Source organism: Nicotiana tabacum, chromosome 15 (assembly GCF_000715075.1).
Source record: "Nicotiana tabacum cultivar K326 chromosome 15, ASM71507v2, whole genome shotgun sequence".
Classification (NCBI taxonomy): Eukaryota; Viridiplantae; Streptophyta; class Magnoliopsida; order Solanales; family Solanaceae; genus Nicotiana; species Nicotiana tabacum.
Genome location: NC_134094.1, coordinates 77,548,006 through 77,569,477, shown reverse-complemented (window position 1 = coordinate 77,569,477; position 21,472 = coordinate 77,548,006). Strand labels below are relative to the sequence as shown.

The following is a 21,472-nucleotide window of genomic DNA, read 5'->3' as shown; positions in this document are numbered from 1 at the left end:
AAGCTGCAACGGTATCATGTGTGGACTGGGTTGCACGCCACAACAGTGTGATATTGAGTATAGTTCCCTATATCTATTCTTCTGTGTTTTGTTTCTCATTTTCTGAGGGAGGTTCATAACATCTTTTTGGTTGTTTAATTAGTCATGTGGGTTGAGCAGTTCTTTCCAGAGTTCATTTTTCCTTATGTATCACATTCGAGGTTGTAGCTTATTGGCACATTGTGGCATCATATGAGACTTTTGGCATTGTCTGGGGTGGCTTATTGCCTGAGCAACTTGTACTGGGTGAGACGATTATTGGACTTGGGATCAGTGCGATCAGATTTATATGAGGCACATTAAAGAGTAAATATCGATATTCAGTCCAGAATGAGGTAATGGTTCTTGTCGGGAGGTTAGACTCTGTGAATTGTGATTTGGCAGATGGTTATGAGTTTCTACACATCTCTTCTGTCGTGATAGTATTGCGAGAGTTGAAACGAGACTTATATGCTTCATGAGGTGTGTTGTGGGCATCAGATTCGTGGAATTTTGGCTATTGTTATCAGAGGATGTTATTATGGTCATGTGAATAACTCAGTGCATGGTGTGAATTCGGTAAGAGTATACAATCATGTATTAGTACATCGTGTAGTGATTGATACGGTGTTTATATATTGGGATTTCATCGTGTAGAGAATTTCAGATGTTGGAATTTGGCTCTAAGGCTAATTTGACTAAATAAAAGGGAGAATCTTCAGATTTGCTCGAGCTAATATGCTCAATTGAGTTGTGGTAGCACGGGTAGGTGCACTAGGTGTTAAATAATGATTTCGGACAACTCCAGAGCAGTTCTTAGCACATTTGAGGACGAACATATGTTTAAGTGGGAGAGAATGTAACGACCTGACCGGTCGTTTTGAGCTCTAGCGCGTCATTCAGCGGCTTGAGACCCTGATCAGCTTCACTTCAGGTATTATGACTTGTACGCGTGGTCAGAATTTAATTTCGGGAAGTTCGGAGTTGACTTGGAACGAAAATTCTAATTACGGAAGCCTTAAGTTGGAGGAATTGACTAAAGTGTGATTTTTGAGTAGATGACCCCGGAATCGGGATTTGAAGGTTCCAATAGGTTCGTATGATGATTTTGGACTTGGGCGTATGTCCGGATCTGGTTTTGGACGACCCGGGAATGTTTCGGCGCCTATTGTGAAAGTTGACATTTTGGAAGTATTTCATAAATTTGGGTTGGAGTGCATTTCAATGCTATCGATGTCCCTTTGGGATTCTGAGTCTGGGAATAGCTCCGTATGGTAATTCTGGTATCGGGAGCGTGTACAGAAGTGGATTTGGAGGTTCGTAGGTCATTTCGGGATAATTTGGCGAAAGTTAAAAATTTGAAGGTTTATGAGAAGTTTGACCGGGAGTGAACTTTTTGATATCGGGGTCGGATTCTGATTCCGGAAGTTGTGCAGATCCGTAATGTCAAATGTGACTTGTGTGCAAAATTTGAGGTCAACCATGCGTGATTTGATAGGTTTCGACATCGAATGTAGAAGTTTGAAGTTCTAAAGTTCGTTAAGCTTGAATTGGGTTGCGATTCATGATTTCGATGATGTTTGATGTGATTTGAAGGCTCGACTAAGTTCGTAATGTGTTTTGGGACGTGTTGGTATAGTTGGTTTAGGTCCCAAGAGCCCCGAGTGGATTCCGGATGATAAACAGATCGAGTTTGAGCTTGGAGGAATATTGGGGTTGTTGTCATCTAGTGTAACCGCACCTTTGAGGTTTTGGCCGTAGGTGCGGAGCCGCAAAAGTGGCCAGGAAGGTCGCAGAAGAGATGCTGGGCGAGCTGGGCAAGAGCGCAAGTGCGAGGGAATGTCCGCACCTCCAAAGGCGCAGATGCGGAAGGAAAGGCGCAGAAGCGGAAGCGGGCAGCTGGGGGCATCTCGGCAGAAGCAGAATATTTGCCGCACCTGCGAAACCGCAGAAGCGGCCAAGTGACCGCAGGTGCGAGAAGTCTCTAGGCAGAAGGGTTCTTTAAGAACGGGATTTTGGTCCATTTTCTTTCATTTTCTCTTCGTTTGGGCGATTTTTGGAGAGCTTCAAATGGGGATTTTTACCAAGAAACACAAGGTAAGTGATTCCCACTTATTATAAGTCAAATACATGGTTTGCATAAGGATTTAAACATGAAAATTGATAGAAATTGTGGGATTTGAAGAAAATACCTAGAAATTGGTATTTTTGGATTTAGACCACGAATTTGGGCATGGAATTGAAAATAAATTATATTTTTGAGTTCGTGAGGTTATGGGTAATAGTTATCTTCAAAAATTTTTGGAATCCGGACACGTGGGCCCGAGGGTATTTTATCGACTTTTCAAACGGAGTTGGGAATTTATCTAAATTGATTTGTCATGAGTATTAGAGTATATCCTTATTGGTTTGCATATTATTTGACTAGTTTTGGTGTGACGGGCATCAGTTTGAGGTGTTAGAGCGGTGTTGGAGCCGGTTATGGAACTTCAGAGCGAAGTAAGTCTCCTGTCTAACTCTATGAGGGGGAAAACTACCCCTAGGTGATGTATTTAATGTGTGCAACTTGTTGCGGGGAGTACGTACGCACGAGGTGATAAGAGTCCATACGTAGTTAGATTCATGTTATTGTTCGGGTAGACGTAGGTTCACACCATGCTGTACTTGTACTATAGGGATTTTCCTTGCTCGTTTAATTATTTATTTTACCTTTCTACTTGAGACTAGACTTGCTATTATAGAGACTTCACTATTTCACGATTAGTCACCGAGTAACATACACACACACACACACACACACACATATATATATATATATATATATATATATATATATATATATATATATTATTTCATTGAAAGGGTTTTGTTAAAGAAATTACACCTCACACGTTTACTCGTGAGTGGGGTCTAGGACCCGTCAAAGCCTCTTATTTTTATGGGATCGGGTCGTTTGCCTCGGCAGGAATTTGTATTTTACTTCTTATGGGATCGGGCCGTTCGCCTCGGCAGGATTTATGTACCACACTCTCATGGGAGTGGGTCGTTCGCCTCAACAGGTTAATTGATTTATCATATGGTTCGAGCCGTTCGACCCTCAACAATGCACAATTTTATTATTATGTTGGATCGGGTCGTACGCCTCGGCATTTCCTATATCACATTCCCATGAAATCGTGCGTAAAATTTGGAAGAAGCTAGTGTATTTGTAAATTTCGGATTTGAATTATGGTAGCCACTTGATGGGTTTCACTATACCTATATATATATGCTCCGGTTAAGGAGGGAATTTCTAATGAAGAGTTTGAGTTCCTCGTAAAGAGAGGGGAATTGTACCACGTGATCTATATTTATCTATTTTACTTACTTACTCTGCCTCATATTTGCTACCTCTTTACTGTACCTTATGTTGTTGGACCACTAGTGAGTGTCGATGTCGACCCCTCGTCACTACTTCTCTGGGGTTAGGCTAGATGCTTACTGCGTACACGTTGCTTACGTACTCATACTACACTTGCTGCACATTTTTGTGCAGGTACATATATGACTAGTGGCCTTGTGAGAGTAGAGGTGTGTATGCGTGCGGGGACTTACGCGAGCTGCATTCCATATTACGACCCGCAGCCAACAAAGTCTCCTTCAGAGTATTTACATTTGACTGTCCAATTTCTATTCCGGGCAGTTGTTGTATTTTATTTTATTTTTTCTAGTTAATGTCATGCACTTGTGACACCAGATTTTTGGATAATTATGGGTTGTTCAATACTGAAATTGTTAAAAATGTTATTATTTACTTTGTAAATCCCCATGCTTTACTATTTAAATTAAAGAAAAAAAAAAGAAAAAATATGATTTAAAAAATAATAAAATGAGAACCCAATTAAGTATTTATTGTTGGCTTGCATGGCAGTGATGTCTGGCGCCATCACGACCTTTATGAATTTTGGGTCGTGACATTGGGGGATCAAAACTGAAGTTTAATCTTTAACTAGGGAATGCAATTATATTATTTTTTTAATTGTCTGGTTCTTCCTTAAGTTGTTTTTATTTTCAAATAGTACTTAAGTTGTCTTATGGTTTTGTTAGCTTTTTCGTATTTGTACTTTTGTTTTTATAAAGAAAATAAAATTTTCAGTCTTCAATTGGATCCAAAATGAGTAATAAAGATATATGTCTTTTGGATAGTACTAAACCTCACACAATACTAAGAGGAAACAAAATATTTCTCTTATTTGGTTATAAGAAGGCCTATGCTAATACAATATCTGACAATACAAAATAATTGAGGGCTTTGAAATAGAGGCCTTGCTAGTACCTGGAGGAATTGTTGGTCATTAATAATGCACAATATTGTAATAAATCTTAAAGAAACTTTTTGAATTTCAAAGCTATTCGCCAAAATGGCTACCATGTCCACCAATGAAGTAAGGGTTGAATACCTTTATATTACTACAATAAAAGCAGAAAAAAGCATGTGCATGAAATATTAACTGCATTATCTTCTGGGTTATACCATATAAGTATTGGTGTGGTTGTATCACATTCCTTAATAAATAAAAGATTTACTGATTCTAATAATTTTATCATTTGGCATGATCGGTTGGGTCATTCCGATCCTAATATGATGCGCAGAATAATAAAGAATTCAAATGGATACCCATTGAAGTACAAGAAAATTCTTCTATTTAAGGAATTATGATGTGCCTTATTCTCAGGAAAATTGATTATTAAATCATCAACAACTAAAGTTGGGATTGTTGCATTTTTAGAATGTATATAGGGTGATATACATTGGTATATACATCTTCCATGCGGATCAGTCAAATACTATATGATTTTGATAGATACATCTACAAGAAGATCACATGTATGCTTATTGTTAACTTGCAAATGGCATTTGAGAGATTATTGGCCCAATAATAAGGTTGGGGGCATATTTTTCAGATTATGTAATTAAGATAATTCGCCTTGATAATGCTGGTGAATTTATATCTCAGACTTTTAATGATTATTGTATATTCACTGGAAGAAAAATTGAACATCCAATTGCTCATGTGCATACGCAAAATGGTCTAATAGAATCGTAGATCAAATCCCTCCAATTAATAGCTAGACTACTGCTAACGAAGACAAAACTTTCCCTTCTAGTGTGGGGGCATACTATTTTACATGCAATAAAACTTGTGCGCATAAGGCCAACCGGTTATCATGAAGTCTCCTTATTATAGTTAATTTTTGATCAGAAGTCAAATATTTTCCATCTAAGAATTTTTAAATATGCAGTATATGTTCCAATTGCTCCACCACAACGTACAAAGATGAGTTCCATAGAAGGTTGAGAATATACATTGGCTATAAATCTCCTTTTATTATTAAAATATCTGAAGACTATGACAGGAGATTTGCGTACAGCTAAATTTACTGATTGTTATTTTGATGAATCAGTTTTTTCAATATTAGGGAAGAAAATAAACAACTGGATAAAGACATAAATTGAAATATATTATCTCTATCTCATTTAGATCATCATACAAATCAATGTAAACAAAAGCTTCAAAAGATCAATTATTTACAAAAAAATACAAATCGACTGCCAGATTCATTTATTTACCTTCCAAGGGTTACTAAATCGCATATCCCAGCTGTAAATGCTCCAATTCGAATTGATGGCCCAGTTGAAAAATATGATAATGCAAATATATCTAAGCTACGCCTTAAACGTGGTAGACCAATTGTTTTCAAGGATAAGAGTCCTTGAAAAAGAAAATGAGCAAATTATCAAGTTGATCATAATATGAGGCAATTACTCAAGAATAGCATCAAGACATAACAACTGAGAATACTTCACGGGAGGTTCCGGTATCTGAAAATGATGAAAATGAAAAGATCTCAATAAGTTATGTCTCCACGGGAAAAAAGGTGAACTCAAAATAATGTTATTATTGACAACAATTTTGCATATAATGTTGCTATTGAAGTAATGTAACAAGATGAGGATCTTGTACCAAAATTTGTCGATGAATGTAGCTAGAAAAATAATCGACCAAAATGAAAAGACGCAATTCAAGTAGAATTGGCTTCACCTTGAAAACCACTTGATAAAATAAGAAAGCTCTTTCTTCAGTTCTATATCTCTTATCTATTTTTTATTTCATATTGTTACTTTGAGCTTATTTTTTACAAATATAGTATATGTTTTCGATTCTACCTAGTTTATTCCATATTTAGTTTAATAAATCAAATATTTACCGGTATAAACATATTTACTAAATGATCCCATTATTATTTAATCTCTATATTATATTTCACATATTATAATCTCCGTATAATTTGCTCACAAACCAAACCAGCCATAACTATTCACAATTTAAGATACCAAAGATAAAAGGAGCAAAGGTCCAGATTTGACAAGACAAATATAGTGGTTCCTCTATCAAAATTTTGATTAGAAGAAAAATCTTAAATGAGTTACGTCAAATTCATCTGAAATTTCCTTAAATCAGATAAATAAAAAATCTGAACAAAATTTTATTTCTTTTGTTTTGAATTTTCACTAACTTAAAAAGATAAAAGAAACACTCACAAAAAGCTGTAATTAATTGTTTCAATTGAAACAGCTGATGAAAATAATTTAAAGCGGATGTAATTTTTTACAAAAAGTTCCTATATTCAAATTATTACCAGTTATCACATTGGGCCCGTCATCGGGCGAAGACTACAAAATTAACCACTGTACAACCAAACGAAAAGCTGTGTGAGAGAGAGAGAGAGAGAGAGAGAGAGAGAGAGAGAGAGAGGCAAAGTTGAAGATTAACCTCTACAGCTGAGCCTGAGAGGAGAAGCTCAAGTAAGAAAAAGGACTCTTCTCAATTTTATTTTCAATTTTCCCTAATTTTCTTTATCCTTTTGGATTCCCAATTTTTCTTTCGATTAGGAAACTATTATTCGTCAATGATAAATTGTAATCGTTTTTTGTATGCTCTTATCCGTTGACTGTTACATACAATTGGATACCCATTGGCTAATGTAAATGTTCAAAATTTCTGATATCTTACGAGATTTTCTGCATATATATCTGAAATTGTGATATGAGTATTGAGCATGATTACTTTTTGTGATCTGGGTTTTCAACAAGATATTTTTTTAACGTTTTAATTAACATGATGTAGAAAAATTTCTCGTTTTGTTTATCTTCTTGTGACTTCTGATGTGGGTAGGTGCGTCTCCATTTTTACTACTGAGTTACAAATTTTAATTTTTGCCTGTCGGTTTTATAAAGATCTACATGCTGTTGTTACTTTTCTAGCTGTCAGATCTCTTGATGTCTTGCTTGAAAGATGCTTCAAGTTTCTGCAGTTCTATTCTCAAACTATAAATTAAAGTTTAAGATTATGCTCTCAGATATTCGTTCAGTACATTAAGATCTTATTCTTTTCTCTGCTAAAACATCATCTTTTAACAAGAGCGGGTTGCTCGGGTGGCTGAACCCTCCACTTTCAACCAAGAGGTTGTGGGTTTGAATGACCAAGGTGAAGTTGTAAAAAGGCATTGTTGGCACCTGGGAGTAGGGATAATGGGGTGAATGGGTATGTCAAATAACTTCAATTACTATGCCTCAGTCCCAAACAAGTTGGAGTCGACGATAAATAACGAATCCTCACTTATCTTTAAGCTGAACTCATTCATTATCATTACTAAAATTAAATAAATATATATAAGTAGTAGTAGTAATAATAATAATAATAATAATAATAATAATAATAATATAGAAGTTATATAACAAGACTAAATCCCATTTCCCACTAGTAGATAGATATCACATATATTGATCTTTTTCTTCCATTATGCCCTATCTTTAGCAAAGTCTCCATTTATCCCAAGAAATTGTTGGTCTTTTGAAATAACTTCCTTCCATGTAACTTTAGGTCTACCTCTTTCTCTTTTAACACCTTCACTCACCATAGTTCCACAGCTATGGATCGGTGCATTTGTAGGTCAAGACTTGGTCAAACCATCTTAAGCGACCTTCTTTCATTTTATCCTCGGTGTGTGCTACTTGCAGATCTTGTCAATGTGGTCAATTTTGCTTTTATCTAATCTTGTATGGCCGTACATCCATCTTAGTATCTATATCTCCGCAACACTTATCTTGTGGATATGTTGGACTTAGCTGCCCAACATTCACTGCCAAAAACATTGCCGGTCTTATAAAAAGAATAACAGAATTGTCTGCATTTCATGCTTTTTCCATTAATGTTCATATGCATTAAGACTTGTGAATATTTGCTGCAGATGGAAATTCAAGTTACTTTGTTTGTTAATGTTTAAAGCAATGAACTTAACTATCATCTATTATGCCTTTAAAAATCAGGTGGTGTTTCCTAATTTATAGTCTCAGTTACCGTTGATGGATCCAACAGCAGATGAGCAGTTGGATTATGGTGATGAGGAATATGGAGGAAGCCACAAGATGCAGTACCATGGAGGTGGGACAATTCCCGCGCTAGCAGAGGATGAAATGATGGGTGAAGATGATGAATATGATGATCTTTACAATGATGTTAATGTTGGGGAAGGTTTCCTACAGCTCCAGCGGTCAGAGGCCCCAATTCCGCCTGTTGATGCGGGAAATGGGAGTTTTCGAGATCAGAAAGCTAGTTTTCCTGATGCAAAGGCTGATGGTATAGGATCAGATGAGGCAAAAATCCCTGGTGTTGCAACAGAAGGGAAATATGCTGGCACTGAAGTCCGATTCCCCGAGCAAAAAAGCGGACCTGTAGCTGAAAGGGGAACTGAACGACCGGCTGATGCTGCACAAAAGGGAAGGCCTTTAGCAATGATGTTGACTGGCGATTCTCAAATGGGAAACTCTGGGTACCAAGGATCCATACCAACGACGCAGAAAATTGGAGCTGATCCTATCAATATGCCAGAGAAAAATGCCAATGAAGCTACACCGTTGGTGAATTCTGGGGTGGGTGGATCAAGAGTTGTTCCGCAAATGCCAACTAATCAACTGAGTTCAAGCGGGAATGTTAACATGAATAGCCCAATTATTAGCGAGACTCCTATAAGGCCATCTCTGGAGAATGGCAACACCATGCTTTTTGTGGGAGAGCTGCACTGGTGGACTACTGATTCTGAGATTGAGAGTGTGTTGACACAATATGGAAATGTAAAGGAGATCAAATTCTTTGATGAGAGAGCTAGTGGCAAGTCTAAAGGCTATTGTCAAGTTGAGTTCTTTGACCCAGCTGCTGCAGCTTCTTGCAAAGAAGGAATGAATGGTCATATTTTCAATGGGCGAGCTTGTGTTGTCGCGTTTGCTACTCCACAAACTATAAAACAGATGGGTTCTTCATATATGAACAAAACTCAAAACCAGGTGCAGACTCAACCACAGGGGCGAAGACCCATGAATGAGGGAGTTGGTAGAGGTGGGGCAAATTACACCCCTGGAGATGCAGGGAGGAATTTTGGAAGAGGTAGCTGGGGGCGTGGAGGGCCGGGAATGCCTAACAGAGGACCTGGGGGTGGACCAGTGAGGGGAAGAGGAGGCATGGGAGCAAAGAATATGATGGGGAATCCTGGAACTGGCACTGGTCATGGTGGAGCTTTTGGGCAAGGACTTGCAGGTCCAGCATTTGGTGGTCCTCCTGCAGGTCTAATGCATCCTCAGGGCATGATGGGTCCTGGTTTTGATCCTGGTTTTATGGGTCGAGGAGCTGGTTATGGAGGGTTTTCTGGTCCTGCGTTTCCAGGGATGATTCCTCAATTTCCAGCTGTTAATCCTATGGGCCTTCCTGGGGTGGCTCCTCATGTCAACCCTGCTTTCTTTGGTCGAGGAATGTCTGCAAATGGAATGGGAATGATGGGTAATGCTGGGATGGATGGGCCTCATCCAGGAATGTGGACTGACACAAGCGGAGGTGGATGGGGAGGAGAAGAACATGGCAGGAGAACTAGAGAGTCCAGTTATGGTGGAGAAGATAATGCATCAGAATATGGCTATGGAGAAGTTAGCCATGATAAAGGAGCCAGGTCAAGTGCTGTGTCTAGGGAAAAGGAACGTGGATCTGAGCGTGACTGGTCAGGCAACTCTGAGAGGAGACATCGTGATGAAAGAGAGCATGACAGGGAGAGGTATGATAGGGAGCACAGATACAAGGAAGAAAGGGATGGTTACCGGGACTATCGTCACAAGGAACGTGAAGCAGAATATGAGGATGACTATGACCGTGGACAGTCTTCTTCGAGATCCCGTAGCAGATCCCGAGCAGCGCAGGAAGAGGATCATAGGTCTAGATCAAGAGACACAAATTATGGGAAACGTAGACGTGCGCCTTCTGAATGATCTGATCTATCCTGTCATGCATCTGTTCCAAGTATTTTATAGGACTATGAGCACAATCAATAACCTTTCGAGATGTCCTTCTTCCAGCTGTTTGTATGCAGTGGCGTTCTTCCTGTTTGTGTCGGTGCTGATACTCTGTGGTTTCTGGATTTAAAGAAGTAAGTCAAGTATTACAAGGTTGCAGGAAGTAGATAAAGGTCCTTTTATTCTACTCCCCATAAACATAATTTGATGCTGAACTATTTGTGCTAAGATTATGAGTACCTTTACTAAAATACTCTTAAGAGTTTGCTGGTTTGAGCTTTCTAATTCCCAGTTACTGATTATCTTCTAGGTTTTATGATCTCATAAATTAGCTCTTTGGAGCTGATTATATCTTCCTGTTTATTATCTTAGAGTTTGCCCTTTTGTGTATGGTGGTATGCTGGTTAAGTTCTTTCAGTCACTTGGTTATATTTACTTGAGCCAAAAGCTGAGAAATAGCCTTTGATTCATGATGCTTGGCTTTTCAATTTGCTGCTCATTGATTTTTAAAATGTGCTTTTTTCTTCTTTTGTTTGGGTGCACTTATGTGTTGGCTGGGGGGAGGGGGTTGTCTTATCTTGGTTATTCATCTCTAAGCTGCTAGACCTTGTTTTCTAGGTATGCTTGTAGGTATTATTTCTTTTGTATTCAAACTTAGTCCTTATTTGTTTATCCGTTCGGCGAAGAAACTGAGTTTTCATGATAGTATTTTTCGACTTTTTTGTGAAATTAATGATTCCAAGTGTGGTGGTCCTATAAATTGGTTGTGCCATGGCTGTTAAGTGGTATAGTGGTGCTTATATGTTTGGATCTTCCAGTATTATTGATGCATGCTAGCATAGCTGATTTGTGAAGTTGAAGTGCTTTTAGTTGTGAACTAGTTAGGAGTCATATATGTCGTGCTGGTAATTTGTACGCATCCTGTCTCGAGTAATTATTTTGGAACTTTAAATCTGTGCGATACTAGTTCATACATGATGTGAGCTTCACTCACTCCAATTTCTGCTGCACTCCTAGGTGATTTTTATGAGCATTTTCAGCTAAAATGAGATCTCATTGGTCAGAGTACTGATTTTATATGGCGGAGTCATCGGTTAGCAGACAATTTATTACATGTTGGTCTTTTGTGTGTAATAACCGGGAGATCTTCTGTAAGTTAGGTCTTTTGTGGTTTCTTTCTCTGTGTTAATAAACATTGTTGCTGCAAAGATTTATTTCTTTATTAGTAGTACCATTTGGAGGGCTTTAAGCAAATTTCTTCGTACCTTGTCTTAACACCACCTTCAGCTCCTCCTCCCGACCCTAGAAGAGGATAGGGGTGCCAAGTTATAGATCCTTCACGTTTTCAAGCTGGCCTTCATATGAGTCCATGTAAAGGATTTAGAGCTGAATTCCTTCGTCCTTGGTATAGCTAGAAGAGTCTATAAATCTGCATGGTGTATAACTAAAAAACTTAAGTAAATCTGCTTGGTCATCTGTGTTATATTGGTACAGTCTCATCTATTCTTGAATGGCATTGATTCGGCAAGAAATGCATATACAGACATTTCATGCCACTTCTAAGTTCTAATTTTGAACAGTGTTGAACCTAGTAGATTATTTACTTGAGGTTATAGTATTTGTTTGTAAAATTCTTTTCTGTAATGTGCTAGTTCGAGAGGGCAAGATTATTTAAGTTGCCCACTTCCTGAGGCAGTTAAAGATCATTTGCATGGAGCTGATTTTTTCCTTCTTTCTTTTTGGTTCAATGTCCATATTAATTCATCTGTTTACTGTTATGGGCATCTGTAACTAACACAGTCATATGAGTATTTGGGTTGTATCATTTCTCATGAGTATTAACTTGGGGATTTCTCTAATTATCGTATTCAGGGAGCCGCGAGGCAACTCTCTGTTTTTCGTGACTAAATCAGCATATTTTGGTTATCTGGAGGAAGATGAGTTAAATTGGACAAATGTTTGAAAATGCTAGTCTCTGCCTAGTGCCTAGTGTGCCCGAGAAACATTATTCATATTGGCTGTAATTTTTGTTTTTTAGCATAAAGCATTGTGAGCATCCAATTTAGATAGGGATGTATCAGCAGGCCCACCAGTCTGTAAAAGCTCTTTTTTGGAGCTATGTATTGTAAATCATGTAGTAGGTTCCATAATGTGTAATGTTTCATGCACGTATCACTTTGAGCTTTGTAAAGATTTTATACCAAGTCCGCTGAGCACTTGTTAAGTATTTTGGGTTTGTACAAGTAATGCCAGCCTAGGTTAGGTGTTGTCAGCTAGCAATTTTTGTATAGAGTAATTTGTTGTTGTAACCAAAATTTAGGTGATTGCTGTAACATCTGGAGGAGTTGGCTTATTGTTCATCGCAGTTATTCTGAGATGAGTTTAAAATACTAGAAGATGCATTCAACATGGACTACGTACATTCCAGGACAGATAATGATCGCTGATTGCATCTGTAACTGCCTGTAGGCCTGTAAAAAGTTTATTGTAGTTAGATCATGTGCCAAGTGTAAATTTTTGTTGTAATATCTGAAAATGTTTGATTTTGGTCGATTTTCCTTGCTTGTAACTTAGTCCGAGAACTTGTTTAGGCTGTATATAATTGTAACATAGTCTGAGTTAGGAGTTAGAAGCTGTGAGTTCAAATGTATCAAAGGGGCCGGAGACTGGTACCAGGTTCCCATTGCCTTTAACCCGTTATATTTTAATACTAGCTTACCAAATATCAATTTCTCTTCTATTTTTGCTTTTAGTTTCAGTTAAGTGCATGTTACTTAAAATAGATTGTAACTCTGTTGTTGAAAGTCAGAGCAGCCGAGACATCCGGAGTTTGATGTTTCACTTTCACCAGTAGGTGTAAGTAGTTAGATTTGATCAAAGAAGCATTAAGAGATCTCTCTTGCATTCATTTTCTCTAGTATTCTCATTCTATACTATATCTGCTGCTTTTTAACTTCTCTGGGGATCCTAGTTTTTTCCAGTTTAGTTAACCATGCCCTTCCTCTTGGCAGCTTTTCTTGGGGTCTTTAGTGTTTATGCTCCTCACCATTTGAACAGTGAAAGTTCAGGCTGCTAAGTATTTTTAGTTCTTTCTTCTATTTTGGTTCATATTTGACTGAGATTAGCAAAACCGAAATGATGATTGATTCGTATAGATTGAGGCTGAGTAGTTGTTGTTGTTGTTGGTGGTGGTTCCCTGTTTTGGTTTAATTCCCATTTATCCATTCCCCTCCTTCCTTGCACCCAACTTATGAGCTGTGAGAGTTTTGCAGTTACTAAGAAGGCGATCGATTGGTTTGGAAAGGGAATGGGACCAGCTATTTAGATGTTCGATCACTAATTAGTGATTAGGATTTGTGCCTTAATCTTGTTTAATATTTATACCTGGCTTAAATGCTATGAATAGTAATGAATTCTGTTACCTTATTTGATTCAAGTTTGGCATGTTCTTTTCTTGCACTTTGCCTGTTTGGTTTTGTGTTATTTTGATCTAATGAACTTCGTTGCTGAAAAGGTTGATTTGCTTACCACTGAAACCTAAAGCTGTTTGATAAATGGATTGGTTGTTTTATGTTGGCGTTGGACTTTCATTATTTTTAATTCTCTAAACCGTTTTTCCCGTCCCTTTGTAAAATATGAACCAAATTATTTCCATTTTGGGACAAAATAATAGTTTGTACAAAATGATAGCTTAGCTAGAAAGATGTTTGCAAGGATGGTTTAACGAGACCTAATACTCCATAATTATCTCTAAATAAATAACAAACAGTTCCGTATGAAAAACAAAGAAAAACCAAGCAGTAGGGTGTCAATGGATATTTAAAAACCGACCGAACCGTACTGTATCGAACCGATTTTTAAGTTTTTTTTAATAAAACCGTAGGTTTTTATATAAATCTATAACCGTACCAATAATTAGGGTAGATTTTTAATTTTATGAAAATTAATCGAAAAAATACCGAACCGTACCGAATAAATTTACTATTGAAAAATATCTTTATATATTAAGTTTAAAAATAATAAAGCACAAAATTTTTCCTTGGGCCTTGGAATTATGAAAACGGTTATAAGCCAACAAGTAACTAAAACTCAAAATCCTAGTTCCCACACCTATATGTTTCTCCTTATGAAACTAAATTATTTTTAGCATATTCACTAGCAAGACAAGGTATTCTAATGATTATGCGTAGCAAATTATAATATATTGAATATGTTTCCTTTCGTATGATTTAGATTTATTTTTTGAATAATTAATCTTCTATACACTTTATTCTTGAGCCCCAGTTTGGTTAATATCTTTTCACTCGTGTGATTTATATTTTCTTTGTCTTTGCTTAGTTTCTTTTATGCTGATATAGAATAGTTGATGGATTTAACTCTAGCCATCTTTCATATTTTTTTAATTCATCACCCGTTGAATAGTAAAAATGTCTAGAGAGTTTTGCTAAGTCCTATAAAAGTACGTATGTTATTGCATTCTACTTCTACTAGTAACTTTTATATGACTTCAAAAAAATACCGAAAATTAATCGAACCGTACTGATACCGATACCGAAGAGAAACCGATATGATTGGGACAATTTCGAAAAGTGTAATTTTGGTTATATATAATAGAATAACAGAACATATGGTATGGTACAGATTTTATAAAATAACCGACCGAACCATTGACACCCCTACAAAGCTTGTTTACCCTCAAAATCGGATAACAATTGAATTTATAAGTGATTTTAAGGATACGTGGATTAATTTGACACAAAGCGATAGATTGAACTATAAGTAAAGCAAACAATAATAAAGTAAATTCAAACCGTGTGACTTGAACAATTATACCCTTGAGAAATAGACCTCACTCGAACTGAATATGATCCAAATAATGTCAAATACAGAAGAACAGTGGCTTGCAAAAAGAAAATAATATTATAATACTTTTGGGATGCGTGTTACCATGCCCATTACAAAGAATCAGACCCCCTTTATATAGTAGAGGAGTCTTGCTTTAGGTACAATTCTATAAAAGGTAAGAAATCTCGTGATTTGCTAATTAATCGGTCTCTTGTTGATACGTGCCAAGATTCTCGCCGTGATATCCGACCGGTTGCAGATACTTCGACCTTTTGTTATTGGGTCCGATAATGTTTCCTCGAGCTTGTTCAGAATCGGGATCGATTCTGGAGTCACTAGCTGGAAGATCTTGGATACGTATGTTCTGACTTCGTTCTTTGGTTCGATGGAACCTGGGGTCGATCTTCAATGCATCATGTTTCGGTTCCGATCCATCATGCAATAGATGAGCCCGATTTCGGCCATATATATATAGTCCCCTCGTTTTTCGGAGTATAAACGACGAGAAACAATATGAGCCCCTGATCCTGATCTCGATACTTCACTTCATAAACGATAAAAATAGACGAAACGTCTCGTCATTCACATCTTAATGGCATTAAATGTTCATCAGTTGCTGGTCGGCCGCTACAGACTTTGAACCGTCGTTTGAATACCATATATACTCCATCTTTCATCCATTCAAACTTCATGTTTAAACCTCTTCTACTCTTGTTCTTTAAAAAATATTTGTATTCTACAACACTTGTACCAGATTTCTTGAGGTTTTTGCAAGAATCTTCGCTTGTCTTCATTCCAAAACATTAGCGTAACCTTTTAACTTCCTCTTCTTCATCTCTATTCAGAAAAAATGGCGAAAACTTCTAAAGACAGTTCCACAAAAAGAAACCGCCTCTTTATCACGGCCGACCGGCGAGGAAACAATGGTGGAACCTCACCCTGAAGTGTTTGTTCCTGGTTGGTGCTCGACCGGCACTGATTTCAAGGTTGAAAATACTTCCTCGGTACCGGGTCTATGAGAGCCGGTCTCGAGATATATATGTTCGATCACCGACCGTCTCCTCTCTAAGGTCAAAGAGGATTGAAACTGGGTTGATAAACACGTGGTGGTGCCCACGCCTGAAGAAGCGATTACTACCCACGTGGAGGATTTTTTAAGTGTTTACACTTATCCCTTCACATTGGGCTCCTTGTACCCGGTCATCATCGCCTTCTGTAAGAGGTACGAGGTGACCCTTGGTCAAATCCATCCCTCTTTCTGGAGGATAGTAATTCTCCTCCTCTTCTTCGTAAACAAAATCGAGGGGTGTGCCTTCACCCTCGATCATATCATGCGCCTGTACTGTCCCCGACTCTATCGAGGTGGATTAATAAAGCTTGTCCGCCGGGCCAGTTAGGCCCCATTCTTGAGTATAGACGAGGATCGGGACCGAGGCTAGTTGGGCCGATTTATTTGGGTGAAGACCTCGTATTTAATCCCGGCCGAGGACAAGCCATTTCCCGAGAAATGGAACATAAAACGTAAGTATAACTTTGCCTTAAAGATTTCATTTATTATTTTTTCTTTTTCCTCCCTTGACGTTTTGTGGTGCAGCTGTTGCTCGAATGCCGAATGCAGTTCCTCAACTCAAGGAGTCGGCCGAGGACCTCGTGTTACAGAAACCCTATTCCGAGCGCGCGTGGCATGAACTGTCGAAGGGCCGGTGGGAGGCCCGTTCCCATAGTAAGTTTCCTTTTCCGATTTAATAATATTTGATTTTTTCCTCGTGCCGTTGAGTTCTTATTAGTTTAGTTTTCTTTTGCAGGTCTTCCCAAGGATATTGCTATGAGGCCTCTATCCAATGACGAGGATATGCCTCTCGAGTCCCTTGCTCCGAGGCAAGGTGATTAGAAGAAAAGGAAGAGGGCCTCGAGTTCTCCGAGCTCGGAAAAGAAGAAAACAAAAAGAAGTCTGGTGAGTAAACCTAAGGGTAGCACCAGTTCTCGGGCACCCTCTTCGGACTCACTCCACCGGCTCAAGGATGAGTGAGAAGAAGAATAGAACTCCGAACTGGTGGCCCGTGTGCGGTCAGGGCTCGAGGTACGAGGGGTCCCCGAACCGGTGAGAGCTGAAACTGAATTACCTCGACTCGGGGAGGTCGATGAAGGAGATTTAGCCGAAGCTTCCGACCTAGAAGGAGGCGAGGCTGCCCTCGAGATAGGGAATCCGATAACGAGATCGTAGCCGGTTCCTCCCGGACAGCGGATAGTGCTCCGAAGGGCATACCCGGATTGATAGACCTCTCCGTTTCGCCATAATTTACTGAGCTTATGATCGCCAATGCTCAGGCGCTGAAAGAACGACCCAACGAAGATCCACAAGGGGCGGTAGACTCCTTTCTAAACTTCTTTGATGGCGTAGACTCTACCGCTATAGAGGACATCACCGGGTTGGGTGATATACCGGTGCCGAAGAAGAGTCCATTATCGGGGACAAGTGGACCTACCTCGAGCCCGAAACTAGTCAATCGGTTCCCAGCTCCGAATTTGAATCCTGACCAGAAGAGGTCAATCATTATGTCCATTCTGGAGGATGCCCGGGTTCTTTTTGCCCCCGTGGGGGTGGCCAGTTACCTTCGGTTCTTGGTGACCAAGGAGGATCAGGCCAAGATGAATGAGATGGAAGTGACTTATTTATTCAGTGAAGCGCAACATGCATTAAATCGGGTAACCTCAGATACCTCTTAATAATTTCTAGTGTGTACTTAGATTATTTTGTAGATGATCGTAACTCCTCCTTCTGTGTTTGTAGGCTTCGGTACTCCACCATGAAACGTTCCTCCGATACCGAGAAGAACTGAACCAGTACAAAGCCGAGATCCGAGGGCTCATTGAGAAAAGAGATGCTTACAAACTTCTCAGTGAGTAAAGAGAAGGGGAGGCTAAGGGCCTCCGGGTTGAAGTTAGTGACGACGAATCGGTCACAGTGACTAACGGTTTGAACCCGTAGGTCCAGCAGAAGATTGATAAGATCTGACAGCTTTGGTAAGAGGTAGATGCGGTAAAGGCTGAGGCCGAAGAATGGAAAAAGAACATGGACTGCCTGGCCCAAGAAAAGGAGACCGCCCGGGACCAACTAGCTTCGGCTGAAGTCCAGCTCCGAGGTATAAAGGAGAAGTCCTTGGTGCAGGCCAAGAAGATCGAGGAGCTCCAGTCCCAGTTGAATTAAGCTATCTCTGATCGAGAAAATCTGGCCACAGAGCTCGAAGCGGCCAAGCCGGAGGCCAAAGTAGTTAAGGCCAATGCCGATGAGATGGTGGCCGTTTATAAGGCCGATGCCGAGGTTGCTCAAGTTCGAGCAAAAGACATCACCGAGCATGCTAAATAGAAATCTCGAAGGGAGGCCCTCGAGGAAATACATGCTCGGGGTTTTGACCTATCAGCTGAGATCGAGAATGCCAAAGAGCTTGAAGCTGAGGCTAAAAGGTTGGCTTATCCCGAGGATGATAATGACTTAGAGGGTTTAAGCGAGTCCGAAGGCGGGGAAGATCCTGAGGGTGAAGACGCTTCCCCCGATGAGGACCAGGTCACTTAGGCCTTTAGATGTTTTTATTTTTTGTTTTTTTTTTTGCATTTTTGTTGTGGCCGTTCGGCCTTTGTAAATATTTTTATCGGGCTGTTTGGCCCTTGTAAAAAGAATTTTGTATAAATATATAAGGCTTTCTTTCCCTTTCACGGGTTTCAAATTTTTTCCTTTGCTTTATTATTTATATTCACAAAGATCGAAATGCCTTAGCACGAAATAATTAGGTTATGTTCGAAGATTCAAAAAAACCTTGCCTTTTCATTATTCTGTTTTAAGGCATTTTGGGGGTTCGGTGTTACCGGAAACTTCCTCCCAAAGTAAGTAGTTGAGATTATAGTTCGCCGAGGGTAGCCTTTAGAACCAGTTATGAAAATTTTCTTTTCGAATGCCTTATTTTTATTACGGGTCTCGGACGTCTCCGAGCCGTGTTAATATAACCGTAGCCTTTTAGTTCAGGTGTCGCCCAGTGGACTTGCTTTTCCGAGTTATCCGGGCTTGCCTAAGATAACAGTCCACGAGTGGGGATGGCCATGGCCTTTAAAATTTGGGGGTTGCGTAATAGGTCTTATGCTAATAGCTTAGACCGTTCGAGTTTGTTTTCAGACGGCAGTCCCCGAGTGAGAGAGTGATTGTTCGATCTCAGGTTAAAGCGGCCCTTGGGCTTGTTACCTTTAGGGGATCAGAAGCAGGGAATTCCTTAAGAAATGTAAATAAGAATTTTTTAAAAGACAAGATGATTGCAAGGAAGAAACTTCTCTTTATTCTTGTGTAAAACAGTCATACATGCGTACATGCTTTATGCTAGGGCTCGAGCAATCTATACGGGCACGGTTCGTTTGACAATTTGTCCCTTACAATAAATCCTACCTATCGAGACCCTTCCATCACGAAGTAATTTCCTTGCTAAAATCAATATCTGAGGGTAATGCTCCCAGTATTCGAAGTTGATCATAGAGAGAAGCTTCAGATACTGTTAATGTGATCTTCGACACCGATTTATGACCGGTCTTTGATTCTAAGTTAGTACGATCCACTGTTGCCTCGTTAAAAACCTTGCCGAAAAACCCATTTAGGATAAAACCGGTTCAAGGGAAAAAGAGTGCACACGTGCTTTCAGATCTAAAACTTTGTACTACTCCTTGTCGGTCACCTGCAAGTGTTAGTCCAAAATATAAATAAAAGAAAATGAATGGGGTCGTACCTTAGCAGTAATATCATTTTAGGTGAGTTATATTCCAATTGCTCGGTAGTTGTTCACCGTTCATCATTCCGAGCTTGTAGGATCCCTTTCCGGTGATTTCGACGATATGATACGGTCCTTCCCAGTTCGGTCCCAACTTTCCCTCACTCGGGTTTCGGGTGTTCAGTGTGACCTTTCTTAGAACTAAGTCCCCAACGTTGAAGTATCGAAGGTTGGCTCTTCTGTTGTAATATCTCTCGATCCATTGCTTTTAGGCAGCCAACCGAACAAGGGCGACTTCACGCCTTTCATCCAACAATTCCAAGCTCGTATTCATTGCCTCGTCATTTGATTCCTTTGTTGCATATCGAAATCTGATACTTGGCTCTCCGACTTCGACCGGTATCAGAGCTTCGGTGCCGTAAACTAATGAGAACGGGGTGGCCCCGGTACTGGACTTTGATGTCGTATGGTATGCCCATAGGACTTTGGGTAGGATTTCCTTCCACTTTTCTTTGGCTTCGGTTAACCTCTTTTTGAGGTTTTGGAGTATGGTTTTATTGGTCGATTTGGCTTGTCTGTTCCCACTAGGGTGACAAGGTGTTGACAGGATCCATTTGATCTTATGATCCTCGAGAAACTTGGTCACTTTGCGGCCGATAAATTATTTTCCGTTGTCACATACGACTTCGGATGGCATTCCGAATCGACATATGATATGGTCCCAAATGAAGTCGATGACTTCCTTCTCCCTGACCTTCTCGTACGCATGTGCTTCAACCCACTTAGAAAAATAGTCAGTCACAAATAATATAAATTGAGCCTTACCGGGTGCCCATGGAAGAGGGCCAACAATGTCCATTCCCCACTTCATGAACGACCATGGTGATAAAACCGAGCGGAGCAGCTCCCCGGGTTGATGGGTCATCAGAGCGTGTCTTTGGCATTCATCATATTTTTGAATTAACTCCTTTGCGTCTTTTTCTATGTCTATCCAATAATAACCGGATCTGATTATTTTTCGAACCAGCGATTCGGCGCCCAAATGATTTCCACAGGTACCTTCGTGGATTTCCCTAAAACAATACTCAGTATTGCCCGGCCCTAGACATATTGCAAGTGGGCTATCAAATGTTCTTTTGAACAAGGTTCCGTCTTCGGACATGATAAATCGGGCCGCCTTTGTACGCAGGGCCCTCGACTCTTTTGGATCCGAGGGCAATTTACCGGATCTGAGATATTCTACGTACTTATTCCTCCAGTCCCAAGTTAGGCTCGTCGAGTTGATCTCGGCATGGCTTTCTTCTACTACTGATCTCATAAGTTGTATGACTTCTCCCAAGTTGAACTCGTCTTCTTCGACCGATGACCCCAAGTTAGCGAGGGCATCGGCCTCGCTGTTTTGATCCCGAGGTATATATTGCAAAGTCCATTCTTTGAACCGATGTAATGTCACCTGTAATTTGTCCAAGTATCTTTGCATTCG

General features: G+C 39.5%; 1 protein-coding gene across 2 annotated transcripts; it reads left to right on the top strand.

The window, feature by feature from the left end:
• Positions 1–6,711: 6,711 nt before the first annotated feature.
• LOC107759692 (uncharacterized) lies at positions 6,712–13,148 on the top strand. Of its 2 annotated transcripts, XR_012699318.1 has the most exons (3): positions 6,712–6,865; positions 8,390–10,530; positions 12,269–13,148. XR_012699318.1 is itself a non-coding variant. In XM_075230904.1 (2 exons), exon 2 carries the CDS (start codon positions 8,426–8,428, stop codon positions 10,370–10,372), a length of 1,947 nt encoding a protein of 648 aa, XP_075087005.1. In that variant the 5' UTR covers positions 6,725–6,865; positions 8,390–8,425; the 3' UTR covers positions 10,373–10,669. The 2 variants fall into 2 exon arrangements, 1 of the variants encoding a protein (XP_075087005.1); XM_075230904.1 differs by lacking the exon at positions 12,269–13,148 and having other exon boundaries at positions 6,725–6,865; positions 8,390–10,669.
• The last annotated feature ends 8,324 nt before the right edge of the window (positions 13,149–21,472 follow it).

Excerpts from the sequence above, each read along its gene's own strand:
- LOC107759692 (XM_075230904.1), top strand. The coding sequence starts at position 8,426 with ATGGATCCAACAGCAGATGAGCAGTTGGATTATGGTGATGAGGAATAT.